Here is a 20985-nt window from a genome sequence, read left to right on the forward strand (position 1 = left end):
TCGTCCTCTCCCCCCAAGTCCACCTTGTACAATCCCTGGTAATACTCCCTAAACGCCTTATTTATCTTCCCCGGCTCCGACACCACACCCCCAACCCTATTCCGTATCCTCAATATTTCCCTGGACGCGGCCTGCCTCTGCAGCTGGTGTGCTAGCATGCGACGTGCCTTCTCCCCATACTCATACTGCACCCCTCTTGCCCTACGTAGCTGTCCTATTGCCCGCCCCGTTGTCAGCCTGTCAAATTGCCCCTGCAACTTTTTCCTCCTCGCCCATCCCTCCATGGTGGGTACCCTCGAATATTCCTTATCCACCTCCAATATCTCGCTCATTGGGCGGTCATATTCCTCCCTCCTTTCCCTATCCGTGTGAGCCTTGAACAAGATAGATTCCTCCCGGACCACTGCCTTCAACACTTCCCAAAAAATGTCTGCCGTCACCTCCCCATTTTGCTTGAACTCCACGTAATCCTTAATCGCCACCCGCACCTTGTCACAAACACCTCCATCTGCCAACAACCCCGAATCAAACCCCGGCCTCCGTTCCCGTCCCGGTCTAAGCCGAAGCTCCAGCCAGTGGGACGCATGGTCCTAAATAACAATCTCGGCATACTCTGCCCCCTCCACCCCAACTAAAATCCCCCGGCTCACCACAAAATAATCAACCTCGAATACACCTTATAAACATGTGGCAAAAAAAGGGTTCTTAAAGCACCACGGATCCACCATACCCATGCTTTCCATAAACCCACCCAGCTCCTTTTCCATTCAGACCCTAACCATCAACATGGGGCTTGACCTAAAAATCTTTAGGCTCTAGGACACAGTTAACATCCCCTCCCATAATCGCCTGGTGCGTGGCCAAGTCCGGGACTGCTGCCAGCAGCCCCCTCATAAAACCCACATCATCCCAATTTGGTGCATATACATTTACTAACACCACCGGTGTCCCTTCCAATACCCCACTCACAATAACATAACTCCCACCGGATCGCTCATTTCCTTCACGCACACAAACCCCGTTTCCTTGCTCATTAAAATTGCCACACCCCGCGATTTTATCGAATCCCGAGTGGAAAACCTGCCAGACCTGTCCCTTCCTTAACCTAACCGACGCAGAGGTGCGTCTCCTGCAGAAGGCTCCCTGCTGATATTACCCTCCCCCACCCAAACAAGGCTCATCCTGAAGTCTGGTCACCTCCCCTTAGAGCAAACAAACAAACGATAAAGACAGACAGCCCCAAGAAATAAGAGGGGGGTGGATGGGAACATCCATCCCCAATGAACTTTTCATCCCTACCACCAATTACCAACCCAACAGTAAATATCAAACCCAACTGTGGTGCTGAGGACACAGGCCCTGGGTCACTGTCCGTGTGGAGTTTGCACATTCTCCCCACGTTGCGTGGGTTTCACCCCCACAACCCTAAGATGTGCAGGGCAGGTGGATTGGTCATGCTAAATTGCCCCTTAATTGGGAAAAAAAAAAAAATTGGATACTTGAAATTTAAAATAAATTATCAAACCCAAAACAGAGCTCCCTCCAAACCGGAGGGAACGAAAACCCCCAATCCCTACCCCCACTTCAACCACATTCCCAACCATTGCAAAACGTCAGTTAATATTAATAATAATAATAATAATAATCGTTTATTGTCACAAGTAGGCTTCAATGAAGTTACAGTGAAAAGCCCCTGGTCGCCACATTCCGGCACCTGTTCCCCAGCATTGTTCAACTCCGTTCTCCCCTAGTTTATGCTCCTTGATGAAGTCCTTGGCCTTCGAACGTCACCCATAACTTTGCTGAGTAGGGGCAGCACGGTGGTGCAGTGGGATAGCCCTGCTGCCTCACGGCGCTGAGGTCCCATGTTCGATCTGGGTCATTGTCCGTATGGAGTTTGCACGTTCTCCCCGTGTTTGCGTGGGTTTCGCCCCCACAACCCAAAGATGTGCAGGCTAGGTGGATTGGCTATGCAAAATTGCCCCTTAATTGGGAAAAAATAAATTGGGTACTCTAAATTTAAAAAAAACTTTGCCAAGTAGAACACCCCAAACCTGATCCGACGCCGGTACAGCACCGCCTTGGCCTTGTTGAATCCTGCCCGCTGTTTCGCCAACTCGGCTCCAATGTCCTGATATATTTGGACCTTGTTCTCCTCCCATTCGCAGGTGCGCTTCTCCCTGGCCCAACGCAAGATATTTTCTTTCTCCACAAATTTGTGGAGTCTCACGATCACCGCCCGCGGCGGCTCCTCAGCTCTCGGCTTCTGCCTCAGAGACATGTGTGCTCTGTCCAATTCAGGGGCCTTATCTAGCACGCCCTCCTCCACCAGCATCTTCGAGACATGCCTCTCATGGCACTCACACCTTCCACTGCTTCAGGCAGGCCCACAATCCGCAGGTTCTGCCTTCTCGAGGTGTTCTCCTGCTCCTCCACCTTTGCCCTCAATGTTTTGCAAAGGTTTCCTAAGAGTCCCACCTCCGCCTCCAGAGCCAACACTCGATCGCGAGTGGTCCGAGATCACTCCTTCAATTACTCAGATTTGCGACCCCTGCACCTCCAAACACTTCTCTATCGCTCCATCGAGCTCTTCAGGGGTGCCACAGCTCCTTTGATGGCCTTCGAGCAGTCCTCCTGCATCATCTTCTTCTGCTGGCGGAACTCATCCTGAATAAAAGCCATCAACTGCTCCATCTGGGGCTTTCCGACTTGCAACAGCCCTCCCCCTCCACCATCCTTCCCCCGGCTGCTGCGCCATAGATTTCCTCCAACTCCTTGGCCAGCTTTCTCACCGTCTTCTGCCGGTTTGGTAACCAGCAGACATACCACTCCTCTGACCTTCACCTACACCTTTGCACCAAAATTGCACCCAATATCGGGTAAAAAGAGCTCAGTTGTACGCCTTCGAACAGGTGTTGCCCTGTGCGCGACCACTCACACCATGGCTGCCAGCGGAAGTCATGTTTGAAATTATTCAGTAAATGTTTGTTTATTTAAAGTTCTAAGTCTATTAATAATGGTAGTAAAAAAAAATTTTTTTCAAACAAAGTAACTATTATACAGAAACACTTGATGTGTGACATGAAAATGTTGCATAACTCTCCTAGGTGCACTTCAGTCCTTTTCAGCTAAACCCGAGCAGCATTCCTGCAACGGAATTCAAGTCGGGTCCTTCAGCTTCAACACCAACGTTAATGGCTGCCTCTTTGAAAAGGTATGTGTTGGCTCCAGCAGCCTTAACAATGTAGCTGTTTTAATGCACTTCATATTTTTATAAAGATTCCAAATGCCACCATCAGTCTTAAATATTTCCTGTTACATTATGTTTAGATTGAGCTTTTTGATCATATATAAGATGTAATTTGTGTGAGATTAGAGGTTGGCATGTGATTGATGCAAGCTATTGGCGTAATTCACCCGAAAAATTTCTATGTCTGGTTTCGAGCATATTTAGCAGGATATTTTGCGGGGACTGCAGCGATGAAAAACGTCTCGCTTTTAATCCGCACTTGCTGTTTTTTTTGGCCTCGGGAGTATATCTCCACCAAGACTACAATCGGAGGGATTTTCTGCTGGCACTTCACAGATCGGGGTGCCATTTTGGAAGGCTGCCCTGATCTTTTCTCCCCTTCCCCCTCACCCTCCTTTCAATATTTCAATCTTAAAATCCATTATCAAGCCCCGGAACAGTAACTAGTTTCGGATGCAGCTCTTAAATACTGGGAAGCTTGTTGGAGGGGAGGTGAATAAGGACCACAATGCAAATAGCTCAGATTTTTTTCTGTTCCCTGAAATGTATTGTCAAGAAGATTTTTCCTGTGTGAAGTTGGGAGTTATTTCCTTCCCCAATCTGCGATAGCAGCTTTCCCATTTCTTCACATCCTAAAGGCCTGCTCTAATCTACAGTCCTCCCACCCTTGTAATGTAGCGTTAAGCAAGCACCTAGATCCTCCGTTTGCAGACGCCAAAATCGGAAAATGTGATGGGCGGAGAATAGGTTCTGACGCCACAATCTCAGTGGGGGCTGATTTGACGCCAAATCGCAATTCTCTGTCACTTCTGTTATGGGCCAGGGTTTAGAGAACCCCAAAGTGTACCATGGCGTTCACGTGACCCACAACTTTTAATAGATTGTGGTATGGGGAGCACACGGCCCACTCTACAGGTGTGGTACATCAGAAATGGAAAAAGTATTTTATTTAAAAACAAAACATTGTTTATTCTATGAACTCAAGTTAACCTTTTTAAAACAGACAGTGAACAACTTAGCAACCATTAATTCAAATACAGCCCCCAAAGAATACAGCACTAAGTAATCCGTAAGCTGTCCTTTTAACATCCAGAAGACTTAAGAAACACCTTTTAACTGAAGCACATTAGGGTTACATTCACTACTGAAAACATTTATAATTTTGAATTCACCAAATGATCACGAGATAGTCTTTTGATGGCAGAGAGAACAGCAGTACACATGCTTGGTCTGGCTTCAGCTCCAACACTGAAAATGAAACTAAAACACACCCTACAGCAAACAGCCTAAAACGAAAGTAAAAAGCTGACAGACAGCCCTGAAGTCGATCGAATAACTCCATCAGATGTTTTAAATGTTCTTTCCATGTCTGGCTGAAAATTACTAGATCGTCGATTTAAACCGCACAATTGGGTAATCCTGAAACAACATTATCAGTTAACCATTGAAATGTGGCTGGGGAGCTTTTCATGCCAAATGGCATTAATTTGAATTCGTATATACCATCTGGAGTCACAAAAGCTGAAATCTCCTTCGCCCTTTCGGATAAAGGTACCTGCCAGTAACCTTTAAGTAAATCCAGTTTGGAAATAAAAGCTGATTTTCCCACTTTTTCAATGCAATCCTCCAAACGTGGGATAGGATAAGAGTCCATTCTTGTAACTTCATTAACCTTTCTATAGTCCACACACAACCGTTGGGTACCGTCTGGTTTTGGTACCATCACTATGGGTGAGCCCCATTGGCTGCAACCCACTTCAATTATGCCATTTTTAAGCATACTCTCAATCTCTTTGTTAACCTGGGCCAATTTTAAAGGGTTAAGTCTGTATGGATGTTGTTTGATTGGAACAGCATTTCCCACATCTACATTATGTATGGCCATTTTAGTACTTCCCAATTTATCTCCACAAATATGCCCATGTGATATCAATAACTCTTTCAGGTCTGTCCGTTTTTCCTCTGGAAGGTAACTCAACAATTTATCCCAATTTTTAAGAACATCGGCTTTTTCCAATTTAATTTGAGGTATGTCAAATTCACAGTCATCTGGATTTGGTTCATCACTTTGAGTTAGAATCATTAAAACCTCCTCCTTTTTCTCTCCTTCCCTATCAGAGTACCTTTTAAGCATATTCACATGACATACTCGGTGAGTCTTCCTTCTATTTGGTGTTTTTACTACATAATTCACCTCACTTAATTTCCTTTCAATCTGATACGGTCCACAAAACCTTGCTTTTAAAGGTTCACCAACCACTGGTAATAACACTAAAACTTTATCTCCACTGGCAAAACTACGAACTTTGAATTTCTTGTCCGCTACCCGTTTCATCACATTTTGTGCAACTTTCAAATGTTGTCTAGCCAATTCACATGCTCTATTTAATCGTTCCCTGAAATTTGACACGTAATCCAATAATGCAAGTTCTGATTTCTCACTCACTAATTTTGCCTTAATCAATTTAAGTGGTCCTCTTACCTCATGACCAAAAATTAGTTCAAAAGGACCAAATTTGGTTGACTCATTAGGTGCATCCCTAATTGCAAACAGTACGAATGGAATTTCTTCATCACAATCCTCTGGATCATCTTGACAATTAGCTCTCAACATTGTCTTTAATGTCTGATGCCACCTTTCCAACGCTCCCTGCGATTCTGGATGGTACGCAATTGATTTAAATTGTTTGATTCCTAAGCTATCCATAACTTCTTTGAATAACCTTGAGGTAAACTTTGATCCTTGATCCGATTGTATTTCTGTGGGTAGTCCATATCTAGTAAAGAATTTAAGTAACTCCTCCAGAATCTTTTTAGGTGTAATATTACGTACGGGAATGGCCTTTGGAAACCTAGTAGACACATCCATTATAGTCAAAAGATATTGATTCCAACTTTTTGTTTCAGGAAGTGGTCCTACGCAATCAATTAGGACCCTTGTAAAAGGTTCCTCAACTGCTGGAATGGGTATCAAGGGCGCTGGTTTTATCACTGCTTGAGGTTTCTCTATCACTTGACATGTGTGACATGATTGTCAAAATTTAGCTACATCTTCATGTAGTCCAGGCCAATAAAAATGTTTCTGGATTTTAGCTTGAGTTTTCCTTATTCCCAAATGACCTCCCACTGGTACCTCATGCGCAACTCGCAAAACCTCCTTTCTATACCCTACCAGCAATACTACTTGATGAACTTCTGCCCACTTTTCATCCGCCTGCATATGTAAAGGTCTCCATTTTCTCGTCAAGACATCACTTTTACGGTAATAACACTCTGGTATACACTCAGATTCCTCTTCCGTATATGCTTTCTGATACATCCGTTTTATTTCTATATCTTTCCGTTGTAACTCTGCCAATTTTCCTGAACTTAAAATAGCTGCCTCATCCTCCACCTTTTTCTTTTTAAAAAAAATAATTTTTATTAAAGTTTTTACAAAATATCAACAACAAAATGTAAAAGGAACCCAATAGAATTAAATACAAAACAAAACAACCCAGTGCCCCCCTCCCCCATCTACATAAATAATATATCAACACCAGCTGAAACACATAGCAAATATATACACCTCCTCAAATCCCCCAGTATAGACCAGCAAAAATAAAATAGAACCCCCCCCCCTCCCCCCACCCCGGTTGCTGCTGCTGCTGACCATTGTCTACCGTTCTTCCAGGAAGTCCAAGAACGGTTGCCACCGCCTGAAGAACCCTTGCACCGATCCCCTTAAGGCAAATTTCACCCTCTCCAATTTAATAAACCTTGCCATATCGTTGATCCAGGATTCCAAGCTTGGGGGCCTCGCATCCTTCCACTGAAGAAGAATCCTTCGCTGGGCTACCAGGGACGCAAAGGCCAGAATACCGGCCTCTTTAGCCTCCTGCACTCCCAGCTCCTCTGCAACCCCAAATATTGCGAGCCCCCAGCCCGGTTTGACCCTAGATCCTACCACCCTCGACACCGACCTCGCTTTGCCCTTCCAAAATTCCTCCAGCGCTGGGCATGCCCAGAACATATGGGTGTGGTTTGCTGGGCTCCCTGAGCACCTAACACACCTGTCCTCGCCCCCAAAAAACCGGCTCATCCTTGTCCCGGTCATGTGTGTCCTGTGCAGCACCTTAAACTGTATGAGGCTGAGCCTCGCGCACGAAGAGGAAGAGTTCACCCTCCCTAGGGCATCTGCCCACGTCCCCCCCTCGATCTCCTCCCCAACTCCTCCTCCCACTTACCTTTCAGCACCTCCACCGAGGCCTCCTCCTACCCCTCCTCCTGCATCATCTGGTATGTTGCCGAGATCTTCCCCTCTCCAACGCACACCCCAGAGAGCACCCTGTCCTGTGCCGTGCATGGCGGCAGCAGCGGGAATTCCACCACTTGCCGCCTGGTAAACGTCCTTACCTGTAGATACCTAAAGGTGTTTCCCGGGGGGAGCCCGTACTACTCCTCCAGCTCACCCAGGCTCGCAAACTTCCCATCCACAAACAGGTCCCCCAACCTTCTTATCCCTGCCCTGTGCCACCCTGAAAACCCTCCATCTATTCTCCCTGGGACAAACGCGTGGTTACCCTGTATCGGGGTCCACACCGAGGCCCCCACTCTCTCTCTTCTCCCCCCCCCCCCTCCATTGCCCCCAAATTTTGAGGGCAGCCGCCACCACCGGGCTCGTGGTATACCTCATTGGAGGGAGCGGCAGCGGCGCCGTTGCCAGCGCCTCCAGACCCGTACTCTCACAAGACGCCGTCTCCAGCCTCTTCCATGCCGCCCCCTCCCCCTCCCACTCCACCATCCACTTGCGCACCATCGTCGTATTGGCGGCCCAGTAGTACCCACAGAGGTTGTGCAGCGCCAGCCCCCACCCCCCATCCCTACTCCGCTCCAGGAACACCCTTCTCACCCTCTGAGTCCCTCGGGCCCACACAAACCCCGTTATGCTCCTGTTGACCCGCCTAATGAAGGCCTTCGGGATAAGAACGGGGAGGCACTGGAATAGGAACAAAAACCTTGGGAGCACCGTCATCTTGACTGACTGCACCCTACCCGCCAGGGACAGCGGCAACGCGTCCGACCTCTTAAACTCCTCCACTTGCTCCACCAGCCGCGTGAAATTAAGTCTATGCAGGGCCCCCCAGCTCCTGGCCACCTGGATCCCCAAATACCTGAAGCTCCTCTCCGCCCTTTTTAGTGGAAGCTCGCCAATCCCCCTCTCCTAGTCCCCTGGGTGAACTACAAACAACTCGCTCTTCACCATGTTGAGCTTGTACCCAGAGAAATCCCCGAACTCCCTGAGGATCCTCATTACCTCCGGCATTCCCCCCACCGGGTCCGCCACGTATAACAGCAAGTCGTCCGCATAGAGCGACACCCTATGCTGCTCCCCACCCCACACCAGCCCCATCCAGTTCCTCGACTCCCTCAGTGCCATAGCCAGGGGTTCAATCGCCAGCGCGAAGAGCAGGGGGGACAAGGGACACCCCTGTCTCGTCACTCGATGCAACCGAAAGTACTCGGACCTCCTCTTGTTCGTGGCCACACTCGCCATCGGGACCTCGTACAACAGCCTAACCCACCTGACGAACCCCTCCCCAAATCCGCACCTCCCTCAAGTACCCCCACTCTACCCAATCGAAGGCCTTCTCAGCGTCCATCGCCGCCACTATCTCCGCCTCCCCCCTCCATCGCCGGCATCATAATAAAGTTCGGGAGCCTCCGCACATTCGCGTTCAACTGCCTCCCCTTCACGAACCCCGCCTGGTCTTCGTGGATGACCTGCGGCACACAATCCTCAATTCTCGTGGCTAAGACCTTCGCCAGCACCTTGGCATCTACATTTAACAATGGAATCGGCCTGTAAGACCCACACTGCAGGGAATCCTTGTCCCACTTCAGGATCAAGGAGATCAGTGCCCGGGACATCGTCGGGGGCAACGCCCCCCCCCTCCCTTGCCTCATTGAAGGTCCTAACCAGCAACGGGCCCAACAGGTCCACATATATTTTGTAAAATTCGGCCGGGAAACAGTCCGGCCCCAGTGCCTTCCCTGCCTGCATGCTCCCTATCCCTTTGGCCAGCTCCTCCAACCCAATTGGGCCCCTAATCCCGCCACCAGTCCCCCCCCTCCACCTTCCGTAACTTCAGTTGGTCCAGAAAGCGGCCCATCCCTCCCTTCCTCCAGCGGACCTCGCAGATCGCCGCCGTCTGGGTCTCCAGCAGCTTATCAATAGAAGCCTTCATCGGCTCCAGCAGGTCCACTTTGAGCTCCCTGAAGCAGCGCTGGATAACCTCCTGCTGCTCCTCCGCCCACTGCATCCACGCTGTCTGGTCCCCGCCTGCCGCCATCTTGCTCTTCTTCCCTCGCACATTCTTTGGCTACACCACCACTTTTTCAGTCGCCCCGCTCCTGGTCCAAGCCATATAGTTCCTCATAAAAGTCCCTGAAGACCCCATTGATGCCAACCCCCCCCCCCATCCTTAACTCCCCCAATCTCCCTAGCTGCGTCCCGCTTCCGAAGCTGATGCGCCAGCATCCGACTTGCCTTTTTCCCCTATTCATAAATTGGCCCCTGGGCCTTACTCCACTGCGCATCTGCCTTCCTGGTGGTCAACAGGTCGAATTCGGCCTGGAGGCTATGCCTCTCCCTGAACAGTCCCTCCTCCGGCATCTCTGCATACCTCCTGTCTACCCTCACCATCTCCCCCACCAGCCTCTCGCTCTCCCTCTGCTCTCTCTCCTTGTGGACCTTGTGGAGATCAGCTCTCCCCTAACCACCGCCTTCAGCGCCTCCCAGACCGTCCCCACTCGGTATCTCTCTATGCTTCTTCGGACCCGCTCACTCACCACCTCGTCCGCCAACAGCCCCACCTCCAAGCGCCACAACGGGCGCTGGTCTCTCTCCTCCCCCAGCTCTAGGTCTACCCAATGCGGAGCGTGGTCCGAAATGGCTATCGCCGAGTACTCGGTATCTTACCATTACGTACCTGCTGCCATTGTCTGTCACAATGCTCAACGCCTCGAACAACACCCTCTTTCCCACCAAGATCGCCACCCCCCGAATGAAACACCTGGCCTACCCACCCCTTCCTCAATCTTACCTGGTCTGCCACCTTCAGGTGTGTCTCTTGGAGCATGACCACATCCGCCTTCAGGTGTGCAAACACCCAGGCCCGCTTAACCGACCCGTTCAGCCCCCTTACGTTCCAGGTTATCAGCCGGATCGGGGGCTACCCGCCCCCCTCCTCCGCCGACTCGCCATAACCCCTCCTCGGCCAGCCCCGCGCCCCACGCCCGGCCTGTTCCCCACGGCGGCAGACCCCCGTCCCAACACACTCTACTCGCTCCAGCTCCCCCTTGACCATACTAGCAGCAACCCGGTGTTCTCCCCCCCCCCCCCCTGCTAGGATCCCTCCTAGCTGCATTGCTCCCCCCATTGCACTCCCGCAAGTCAGCTGACTCCTGCTGACCCCGGCCGCTCCCACTTCTCCTTCGACTCCTCCCATTGTGGGACTTCCCCTCCCCCTCCATTACCCACCAGCAGGCCCTCCGCCTCCCCCTCCCATCCCAAGCGTCGGACCTCGCAGATCGCCGCCGTCTGGGTCTCCAGCAGCTTATCAATAGAAGCCTTCATCGGCTCCAGCAGGTCCACTTTGAGCTCCCTGAAGCAGCGCTGGATAACCTCCTGCTGCTCCTCCGCCCACTGCATCCACGCTGTCTGGTCCCCGCCTACCGCCATCTTGCTCTTCTTCCCTCGCACATTCTTTGGCTACACCACCACTTTTTCAGTCGCCCCGCTCCTGGTCCAAGCCATACACTGTCGGGAGAATGCTGCAATCTTCTTCCCACACCGGAAAATATCGAAAAAAGTGCCGTTGGGGGCCCTGAAAAGAGCCCAAAAGTCCATTCCAAGCGGGAGCTGCCGAACGTGCGACTTAGCTCTGCATAGCCGCAACCGGAAGTAGTTCTTGTTCTTTTTCTTTTTTTTTTTAAATATATTTTATTGAAATTTTTTTCCCAAACAATTTTTCCCCTCTTACAAAACAAACGTAACAATACAGAAATTTTTAACAATACACAAATAACAAAACCCCATTATCTTTTGACCTTAACTAAACTAAACCCTCCCCCTCCCCCCTGGGTTGCTGCTGCTGGTCATCTGTCTTCCCTCTAACGTTCCCCTAGGTAGTCGAGAAATGGCTGCCACCGCTTGGTGAACCCTTGAGCCGATCCCCTCAGGGCAAACTTTATCTGCTCCAATTTAATGAACCCCGCCATATCATTTACCCAGGCCTCCAGTCCGGGGGGTTTCGCCTCCTTCCACATGAGTAGGATCCTGCGCCGGGCTACTAGGGACGCAAAGGCCACAACATTGGCCTCTTTCGCCTCCTGCACTCCCGGCTCATTCGCAACTCCAAATAGAGCTAACCCCCAGCCTGGTTTGACCCGGGCCTTCACCACCTTCGAAATCACTCCCGTCACTCCCTTCCAATACCCTTCCAGTGCCGGGCACGCCCAAAACATATGTGCGTGGTTTGCCGGGCTCCCGCCACACCTCCCACATTTGTCCTCCACTCCAAAGAACCTGCTCAATCTTGCTCCCGTTATGTGTGCTCTATGTAGCACCTTAAATTGAATCAGGCTAAGCCTGGCGCATGAGGACGAGGAATTTACCCTGCTTAGGGCATCAGCCCACATACCTTCCTCTATCTCCTCCCCTAGTTCTTCTTCCCACTTTCCTTTTAGTTCGCCCACCGATTCCTCCCCCTCTTCCCTCATCTCTCGGTAAATCTCTGACACCTTGCCCTTTCCGACCCACACCCCTGAAAGCACTCTGTCCTGTATCCCCTGTGTTGGGAGCAACGGAAATTCCCTCACCTGTTGTCTAGTAAACGCCCTCACCTGCATATATCTCAAGAAATTTCCCCGGGGCAACTTATACTTTTCCTCCAATGCTCCCAAGCTCGCAAAAGTCCCATCTATAAATAAATCTCCCACCCTCCTAATTCCCAACTGGTACCAGCTCTGAAATCCTCCATCCATTCTTCCTGGGGCGAACCTATGGTTGTTCCTGATTGGGGACCCCACCAGGGCTCCCCACACCCCTCTCTGTCGCCTCCACTGTCCCCAGATATTCAAAGTTGCCGCCACCACCGGGTTCGTGGTAAACTTTTTAGGTGAGAACGGTAGCGGCGCCGTCACCAGCACCTCTAAACTCGTCCCTTTACAGGACTTTCTCTCCAGTCATTTCCACGCCGCTCCCTCACCCTCCATCATCCATTTACGTATCATTGCCACATTGGCGGCCCAATAGTAATCGCCCAAGTTCGGTAGTGCCAATCCTCCTCTGTCCCTATTACGCTGAAGGAACCCCCTCCTTACTCTCTGAACTTTCCCTGCCCACACGAAGCTCGTGATGCCCCTGTCTATTTTATTAAAAAAGGTCTTGGTGATTAGTATAGGGAGACATTGAAATACAAATAAGAACCTCGGGAGGACCATCATCTTAATTGCTTGCACCCTGCCCGCCAACGACAGAGGCTGCATGTCCCACCTCTTGAAGTCCTCCTCCATTTGTTCTACCAGCCGTGTCAGATTAAGTCTGTGCAAGGTTCCCCAGCTCCTAGCGATCTGAATCCCCAGGTATCGGAAGTTTCTTTCCACTTTCCTTCGAGGCAAGCCTTCTATCTCTCTACTCTGGTCCCCTGGATGTATCACAAATAATTCACTCTTCCCCATGTTTAGCCTATACCCAGAGAAATCCCCGAACCCCGTCAAAATTCGCATAACCTCTATCATCCCCCCCCGCTGGGTCCGACACGTATAACAATAGGTCATCTGCGTATAACGAGACTCGGTGTTCTTCTCCCCCTCTAATCACCCCTCTCCATTTCCTGGAGCATCTCCACGCCATGGCCAGAGGTTCAGTTGCCAACGGGAACAACAATGGAGACAGCGGGCATCCCTATCTTGTTCCCCTATATAGTCGGAAATACTCCGATCTATGTCGACCTGTAACTACACTTGCCGTTGGAGCCCCATAAAGAAGTCTAACCCAGCTAATAAACCCGTTCCCGAACCCAAACCTCCTTAACACTTCCCATAAATACTCCCACTCCACCCTATCAAATGCCTTCTCTGCATCCATTGCCGCCACTATCTCTGCCTCTCCCTCCACTAGGGGCATCATTATCACCCCTAGTAGTCGTCGCACGTTAACGTTCACTTGTCTCCCTTTTACGAACCCTGTCTGGTCTTCGTGCACTACCCCCGGGACACAGTCCTCTATCCTCGATGCCAGTACCTTTGCCAACAATTTGCTGTCCACGTTCAATAATGAAATAAGTCTATAGGACCCGCACTGCAACGGATCTTTATCCCTCTTCAAAATTAACGATATCGTCGCCTCCGACATCGTCGGGGGTAGAGTCCCCCCTTCCCTGGCCTCATTGAACGTCCTCACCATCAACGGGGCCAACAAGTCCACATATTTTCTGTAATATTCCACCGGGAACCCGGGGCCTTCCCTGCTTGCATGCTTCCCAGTCCCTTAATAACCTCGTCCACCCCAATCGGTGCCCCCAGGCCTACCACCTCCTGCTCCTCCACTTTCGGGAACCTCAATTGGTCCAGGAACTGCCGCATCCCCTCCTCTCCCTCTGGGGGTTGAGACCTATACAGTTCCTCATAGAAGGTCTTGAACACCTCATTTATCTTTCCTGCCCTTCGCACCGTGTCTCCCCTTTCGTCTCTAATTCCTCCTATCTCCCTCGCTGCTGCCCTCTTTCGCAATTGATGAGCCAACAGGCGACTAGCCTTTTCCCCATATTCATACCTCCTCCCCTGTGCCTTCCTCCACAGTACCTCCGCCTTTCTGGTGGTCAGAAGGTCAAACTCCGTCTGGAGTCGTCTCCTCCCCTGTACAATTCCTCCTCCGGGGTCTCTGCAAATTCCCTATCCACCCTTAAAATCTCCCCCAGTAATCTTTCCCTTTCCTTGGCCTCTGTTTTCCTTTTGTGGGCCCCAATGGAGATCAGCTCTCCTCTGACCACCGCTTTTAGTGCTTCCCATACCACTCCCACAGGGACCTCGCCGTCGTCATTGACCTCCAGGTATCTCTCAATACACCCCCGCACTCTTGCACACACTCCCTCATATGCCATCAGTCCCACATCTAATCGCCAGAGTGTTCTCTGCTCCCTTTCCTCTCCTAATTCCAGGTCCACCCAATGTGGGGCATGATCCGAAACCGCTATGGCTGAGTACTCAGCTTCTTCCACCCTAGAGATCAACGACCTTCCTAAAACAAAAAAATCTATCCGGGAGTACACTTTATGGACATGGGAGAAGAAGGAAAACTCCCTAGCCCTAGGTCTAAGAAATCGCCATGGATCCACTCCCCCCATTTGGTCCATAAACCCCTTAAGTACCTTGGCCGCTGCCGGCCTTCTTCCGGTCCTTGAGCTGGATCTATCTAGCCCCGGGTCCAGCACCGTATTAAAGTCCCCTCCTAAAATCAAGTTTCCTACCTCCAGGTCCGGTATACGCCCCAGCATCCGTCTCATAAATCCCGCATCGTCCCAGTTTGGGGCATACACATTAACCAACACGACCTCCATTCCCTCCAGCCTGCCACTCACTATTACATATCTACCTCCGCTATCTGCTACGATGTTCTTTGCTTCAAATGCTACCCGTTTCCCCACCAAAATGGCCACCCCTCTATTCTTTGCGTCCAGTCCTGAGTGGAACACCTGTCCCACCCATCCTTTCCTTAACCTAACTTGGTCCGCCACTTTTAGGTGTGTCTCTTGGAGCATAACCACGTCTGCCCTTAGTCCTTTCAAATGCGCGAGCACTCGGGCCCTTTTTATCGGTCCGTTCAGGCCTCTCACGTTCCACGTGATCAGCCTGACTAGGGGGCTACCTGCCTCCCTCCCGTGTCGACTAGCCATTGCCTTCTCTAGGCCAGTCCCATATCCCGCCTCCGCGCTCCCGCTCGCTCCCCCAGCGTCGCACACCATCCCCGCCCGCCCACTCTTTAGCCATTTCCTTTTGGATTTCCGCTGCAGCAACCCAGTTGTCCCCCCCCCCCCCCCTCCCCGCTAGATCTCTTTCTAGCGTGATTGCTCCCCCCATATTACTTCCGTAAGTCAGCTGACTTCAACTGACCCTGGCTTCTCCTGCTCACTCCTCGACCCCCCCGTGTGGGGAACTCCCATCCGCCTTGCGCCTGTCTTCCCGCCTTATTCTTTCTGGCGTGGGAACATCCCTTTACCCGACCCGCCTCTTATGGCGCAGCTCCCTTTCGCCTTCCCCATTCTCCAACTATGTCCCGTCTTTCCCCCCTCACCGGCGCCCACATTTCCCCAATGTCTCCCCCCTTCCCAATTTACTTCTCAATTATCTTCAACCATAACATTAACAATAACATTTCCTGCAGCACCAGTCCCTCAGTGCCGATCCAATTTCTCCTCTTTGATAAAGGTCCATGCTTCCTCCGGCGTCTCGAAATAATGGTGTCTCTCCTGATACGTGACCCATAGTCTTGCCGGCTGCAGCATCCCGAACTTCACCTTCCTTTTATGCAACACCTCTTTGGCTCAGTTAGAGCTCGCCCTCCTCGCCACCTCCGCACTCCAATCCTGGTACACCCGTACCACTGCATTCTCCCATCTGCTACTCCGCACCTTTTTAGCCCATCTCAGGACCTCTTCTCTATCCTAAAGGCGGTAAAATCGCACGATTATCGCCCTGGGTGGTTCTCCCTCTTTTGGTCTTCTCGCCGGAATCCGATTTGCCCACTCCACTTCCAAGGGGCCCGTAGAGGCCTCAGCACCCATCAGTGAGCCCAGCATCGTACTTGCATACGCTCCACAGTCCACTCCTTCCACACCCTCAGGGAGACCCAGTATCCGAAGGTTCTTCCTTCGCGCTCCGTTTTCTAGGGCCTCGATCCTTTCAGTACACTTTTTATGAAGTGCCTCGTGCGTCTTTGTCTTAACCGCCAGGCCCAGGATCTCGTCCTCAATATCTGTCACCTTCTGCTCCACCACGCGGAGCTCTATCTCCTGGGTCTTTAGTGTCTCCTTGAGCCCCTCAATTGCCTGTAGCATCGGGGTCAGCACCTCCCTCTTCAGCAGCTCCACGCACCGTCTCACAATTTCATCCTGCTCAGGCCCCCATGTCGCCTGCGCTTTCTCCGCCGCCATCTTGTACTTCTCTCCTTCTGACCCTTTGGTCGACGATTCCTCGCACTGCAGCCGCCGCCGCCGGTTTTTTCCTCCTTCGTTGGGGGGGGGGGGGGACTCCCTTCTCACACATCCCACACCGGGTTGCGTGGTCAAAAGATTCCCCGTTGGGGCTCTTAAAAGAGCCCGAAGGTCCGTCGGAGCTGGAGCTGCCGAAACGTGCGGCTAGCAAGGCATCACCGCAACCGGAAGTCCCTCGTTCTTGTTTTTCAACCATCTGATCAAAAATCGTTTCTGATAATTGCACTTCACCTTTATCTTCACTCTTTGATTTCTCCTCTTGTCTTAACCTGTGACTTTGCGACTTTGTTACTACACAATCCAGAAAAATCCCAGGATATTCGTCCTTCAACACCTCAGTTGACTGATTTTCCAATGGCTTATCAACCCCAGTAGGCATCACTCCCACCTGCGATCCAGCTATATCATTACCCAAGATAAACTGTATTCCTGGACAAAATAGTTTCTCTATTACTCCTACTACCACTTTGCCACTCTTCATTGGACTTTCCAACCTTGTCTTATATAATTGAGCACTACTCCTCTCACCCTGAATTCCACATATTACCACCTTTCCTGGCAACATTCTTCCCAAACTCCGCAACTCATCTCTTACTATTACAGATGGGCGAGCTCCCGTATCTCCTAAAATTGTGACTTCTTTATCTGCCCCTTCTGATACACATGAGTAAACTTTACCCACACAAGTAAATTCTTTAAAGAGATCTGGCACCTTCTTATCCATCACCTCTTGATCAGGCTGTACAATCTTTTGCCCCTCCTTCGCTTCACTTGGGCTTTCCTTTACCACTTTAACAAACCCCACTGTCTTATCCTGTTTTATCGCATCAGCCTTCCCAGTGCTTTTCTTCAACCACCAACACTGTGACTTTACATGGCCTAGTTTATTAAAGTGAAAACATTTGAAACTTTTCATTTCTTTTCCACCCTCCTGGATTTCCTTTTTAATCTGAGGTACATTCTCTTTATTATCTCCCATCAGATCGCCTTTACCTTTACCACTTGAGTATTTCTCATGACCCCAGTTTCTATCCCTCTCAGGCTGCAACTGATGTCGGAAACCAAGCTTTGATTTATGAACTAATTCATAATCATCTGCCATTTCTGCTGCTAATCTCGCAGTTTTAACCCTCTGCTCTTCCACATGAATTCTCACAACATCAGGAATTGAATTTTTAAACCCCTCCAGAAGCATAATTTCTCTGAGAGCTTCATATGTTTGGTCTATTTTCAAAGCCCTTATCCACCTATCAAAATTACTCCGTTTGATCCTTTCAAACTCCATGTATGTTTGACCAAATTCTTTCCTTAAATTTCTAAACCTTTGTCTGTAGGCTTCAGGCACTAATTCATATGCACCTAAGATGGAATTTTCACCTCCTCATACGACTCCGATACCTCCTCTGATAGTGATGCATACACTTCACTAGCCCTACCTATCAGCTTTGTTTGAATCAGTAATACCCACATCTCCTGTGGCCATTTCATTTGTTTAGCTACCTTTTCAAATGAAATGTAAAAGGCTTCTACCTCCTTCTCATCAAACCTTGGCAATGCTTGGACATATTTAAATAGATCCCCACCAAATGTTCGACTATGACGCTCTTTATCACTATCCTCATTACTATCATCCGACTTTACGTCTCCCTTTACACCTGCCAATTTTAACTGACTGTCATGTTTCATGGCCATTTTCTGAAGTTCAAACTCTTTCTTTATGTTTTTCCCTGATCTGTATCTCCCTTTCTCTTTCTTTTTGTTCTGCTGGGGCTATTCTTTCTGTTGTCCTTTCTTCTCTTTCTTTTTCCTCTCTCTCTCTCTCTTTCTCTTTCGGTTTCTTCTCTCTCTCTTTCTTTTTCCTCTCTCTCTTTCGTATTCAAGCTGCTTTAATTCTTTCTCATGTTCCATTTGTTTAATTTGCAACTGAATTTTTGCTATTTCCAATGAGTCAAACTGTATCTCAGGCAACTTTAAATGCTTAGCCACCGCCATAATTACCTCACCTTTTCGCATTTTGTCAGGTAATGTTAACTGCAATGTTTTTGCCAAATTTAATAGTCTGCTTTTAGTCTCTGTCCATAAGGTATTGCGTGTGACCATCTTCACCCCCAAAAACTTCAGAGCCTCTGAAAGAGCCATTGTCCACAACACACTCCCTACTTAAACTAAAATACCACAACTAAAAAGCACCCACAATATGCTCACCCCTCACTGTCTTTAAGTTCACTAAGCCAATCCACTAGATAGACTTTTATCCCCCTCGAGCCCCCAATTTGTTATGTGCCAGGGTTTAGAGAACCCCAAAGTGTATAATGGTGTTCACCTGACCCACAACGTTTAATAGATTGTGGTATGGGGAGCACACGGCCCACTCTACAGGTGTGGTACAGCAGAAATGGAAAAGTATTTTTTTTAAACAAAACAATGTTTATTCTATGAACTCAAGTTAACCTTTTTAAAACATACAGTGAACAACTTAGCAACCATTAATTCAAATACAACCCCCAAAGAATACAGCACTAAGTAATCCGTAAGCTGTCCTTTTAACATCCAGAAGACTTAAGAAACACCTTTTAACAGAAGCACATTACGGTTACATTCACTACTGAAAACATTTATAATTCTGAATTCACCAAATGATCAAGAGATAGTCTTTTGATGGCCGAGAGATCAACAGGATACCTGCTTGGTCTGGCTTCAGCTCCAACACTGAAAATGAAACTAAAACACACCCTGCAGCAAACAGCCTAAAATGAAAGTAAAAAGCTGACAAACAGCCCAGCTCCAACCACACTCTGACATCACTGCAGTAATATGAGCAGCCAAACATATATTAAAGCGACATTCTCATGACACTTCAACAGCGGTGTCAGTACGTTCCGGAACGTGCATACAGTAAACACCGTTTGCATATCATTAATGGGCCTGACTACCTGGTATTCTCTGGGGTCTCTGCGATTCTCCTCCTCCAATGGGCCGAGTTCCTGATGGTGCGTTTCACTTGTGCTTTTAAAATCGTGAAACCGGGGTCATGGCTGATGAGGGAGAGAAAGAGGAGGTAGGACACAGAGGTGCAACTGTGGGATGCCGGGCCGGACACTGGCTGGGCTGGCTGGCAGGTTGCGTGACAGAGGAACAGACCGAGTGGCAGGGGGACCCCCCCACAGGGAGCCGGGGCATTACCGCGGCCTTGCTGCGCACCCATTAACCACCCACCTTGACCCCTTGTTCTGCAGAGTCACACCGGCTGTATAGGTGTCCCCCGATGAGCACCTGCAGATAACAGGCAGCTCTACATCAACCAAAAGGTGCTCCACTCGATGAACTTGCAGCTGATACGTTTTTTTAAAAAAAAAATTGTCCTCATTTTCCACGTTTTCATCAAATACACAACAAAAGATAACCAACAATAATAACTAATACAGTGTCAATCCCCCCAAACCGCATTCCTTTCAACATACAAACCCAAACATCACCCATATAATCCCAAGTACAACAAAACAGACCAAATTAACGGTCATCCCATAAACAATGTGCGCAACCCCCTCAATAGCCCCCCCCCCCCCCCCACTCCCCTTCCCATCTCTAATGTTCGATGGCATCCAATTCTTGAAAGTGCATGATAAACAATGCCCATGAATTCTAGAACCCCTCCATCCTCCCCGTCAGTTCAAACCTCACCTTCTCGAACGTCAAAAATTTCAGCAGGTCCCCCCGCCAAGCCGAGGCACAGGGAGGAGAAGCTAACCTCCACCCCAGCAGGACCCGTCTCCAGGCAATCAGCGAGGCGAAGGCTAAAACATCTGCCCCTGTCTGAAGCCCGGGCTGGTCCGACAACCCGAAAATGGCTTCTAGGGGCCCTGGTTCTAGACTCACATGTACCACTCTCGAGATTACTTTAAAAACTTCCCTCCAGGGCGGCGTGCAGCACAGTGGCTAGCACTGCAGCCTACGGTGCTGAGGACCCGGGTTCGAATCCCGGCTGAGTCACTGTCCGGGTGGAGTTTGCACATTCTCCCCGTGTCTGCGTGGGTTTCACCCCCACAACCCAAAGATGTGTAGGTTAGATGGATTGGCCACATTAATTGCCTCTTATTTGGGGAAAAAAAATAATTGGGTACTCTAAATTTTTTTAAAATCTCCTTTCAGCTTTGAGCCGGACCAAAACATGTGAACATGTTTTGCGGAACTCCTCCCACAGCGCTCACATACATCCTCCACCCCCTCAAAGAGTCGACTCAACCTTGTTTTACTATACATGACCTTCAGCTGTATCAACCCAAACCTCGCACACGGGGTTGAGGCGTTTATCCTCCAGAACACCCCACACCACAGACCGTCCTCCATAGCCCCCCCAACTCTTCTTCTCACTTAGCTTTAATCCTCTCCAAGGATACCTTATCCTCCCACAGACACCACCCCCTTCTCCATCCTCCCCCTGTCGTCAATTCCTCTTCCAACAATGTAGAGGCCGGCGCC

At 49.7% G+C, this 20985-nt stretch overlaps 1 protein-coding gene across 6 annotated transcripts in view; it reads left to right on the top strand.

Annotated features, from left to right (window-relative positions):
- The window catches only part of LOC140429573 (spindle assembly abnormal protein 6 homolog), a 122790-nt gene that overhangs the window by 86065 nt on the left and 15740 nt on the right, over nt 1-20985 (top strand). For 4 of the 6 annotated variants that reach the window (XM_072516751.1, XM_072516754.1, XM_072516752.1 and 1 more), the window contains one exon: nt 3108-3214. In XM_072516751.1, the coding sequence (XP_072372852.1) occupies nt 3108-3214 (107 nt within the window). Of the gene's footprint in view, nt 1-3107; nt 3215-6157; nt 6265-20985 lie in introns of those variants that run through there. The other 2 variants (XM_072516755.1, XM_072516757.1) reach the window with 2 other exon arrangements.

Source organism: Scyliorhinus torazame, chromosome 9, assembly GCF_047496885.1.
Source record: "Scyliorhinus torazame isolate Kashiwa2021f chromosome 9, sScyTor2.1, whole genome shotgun sequence".
In the NCBI taxonomy this organism is placed as follows: Eukaryota; Metazoa; Chordata; class Chondrichthyes; order Carcharhiniformes; family Scyliorhinidae; genus Scyliorhinus; species Scyliorhinus torazame.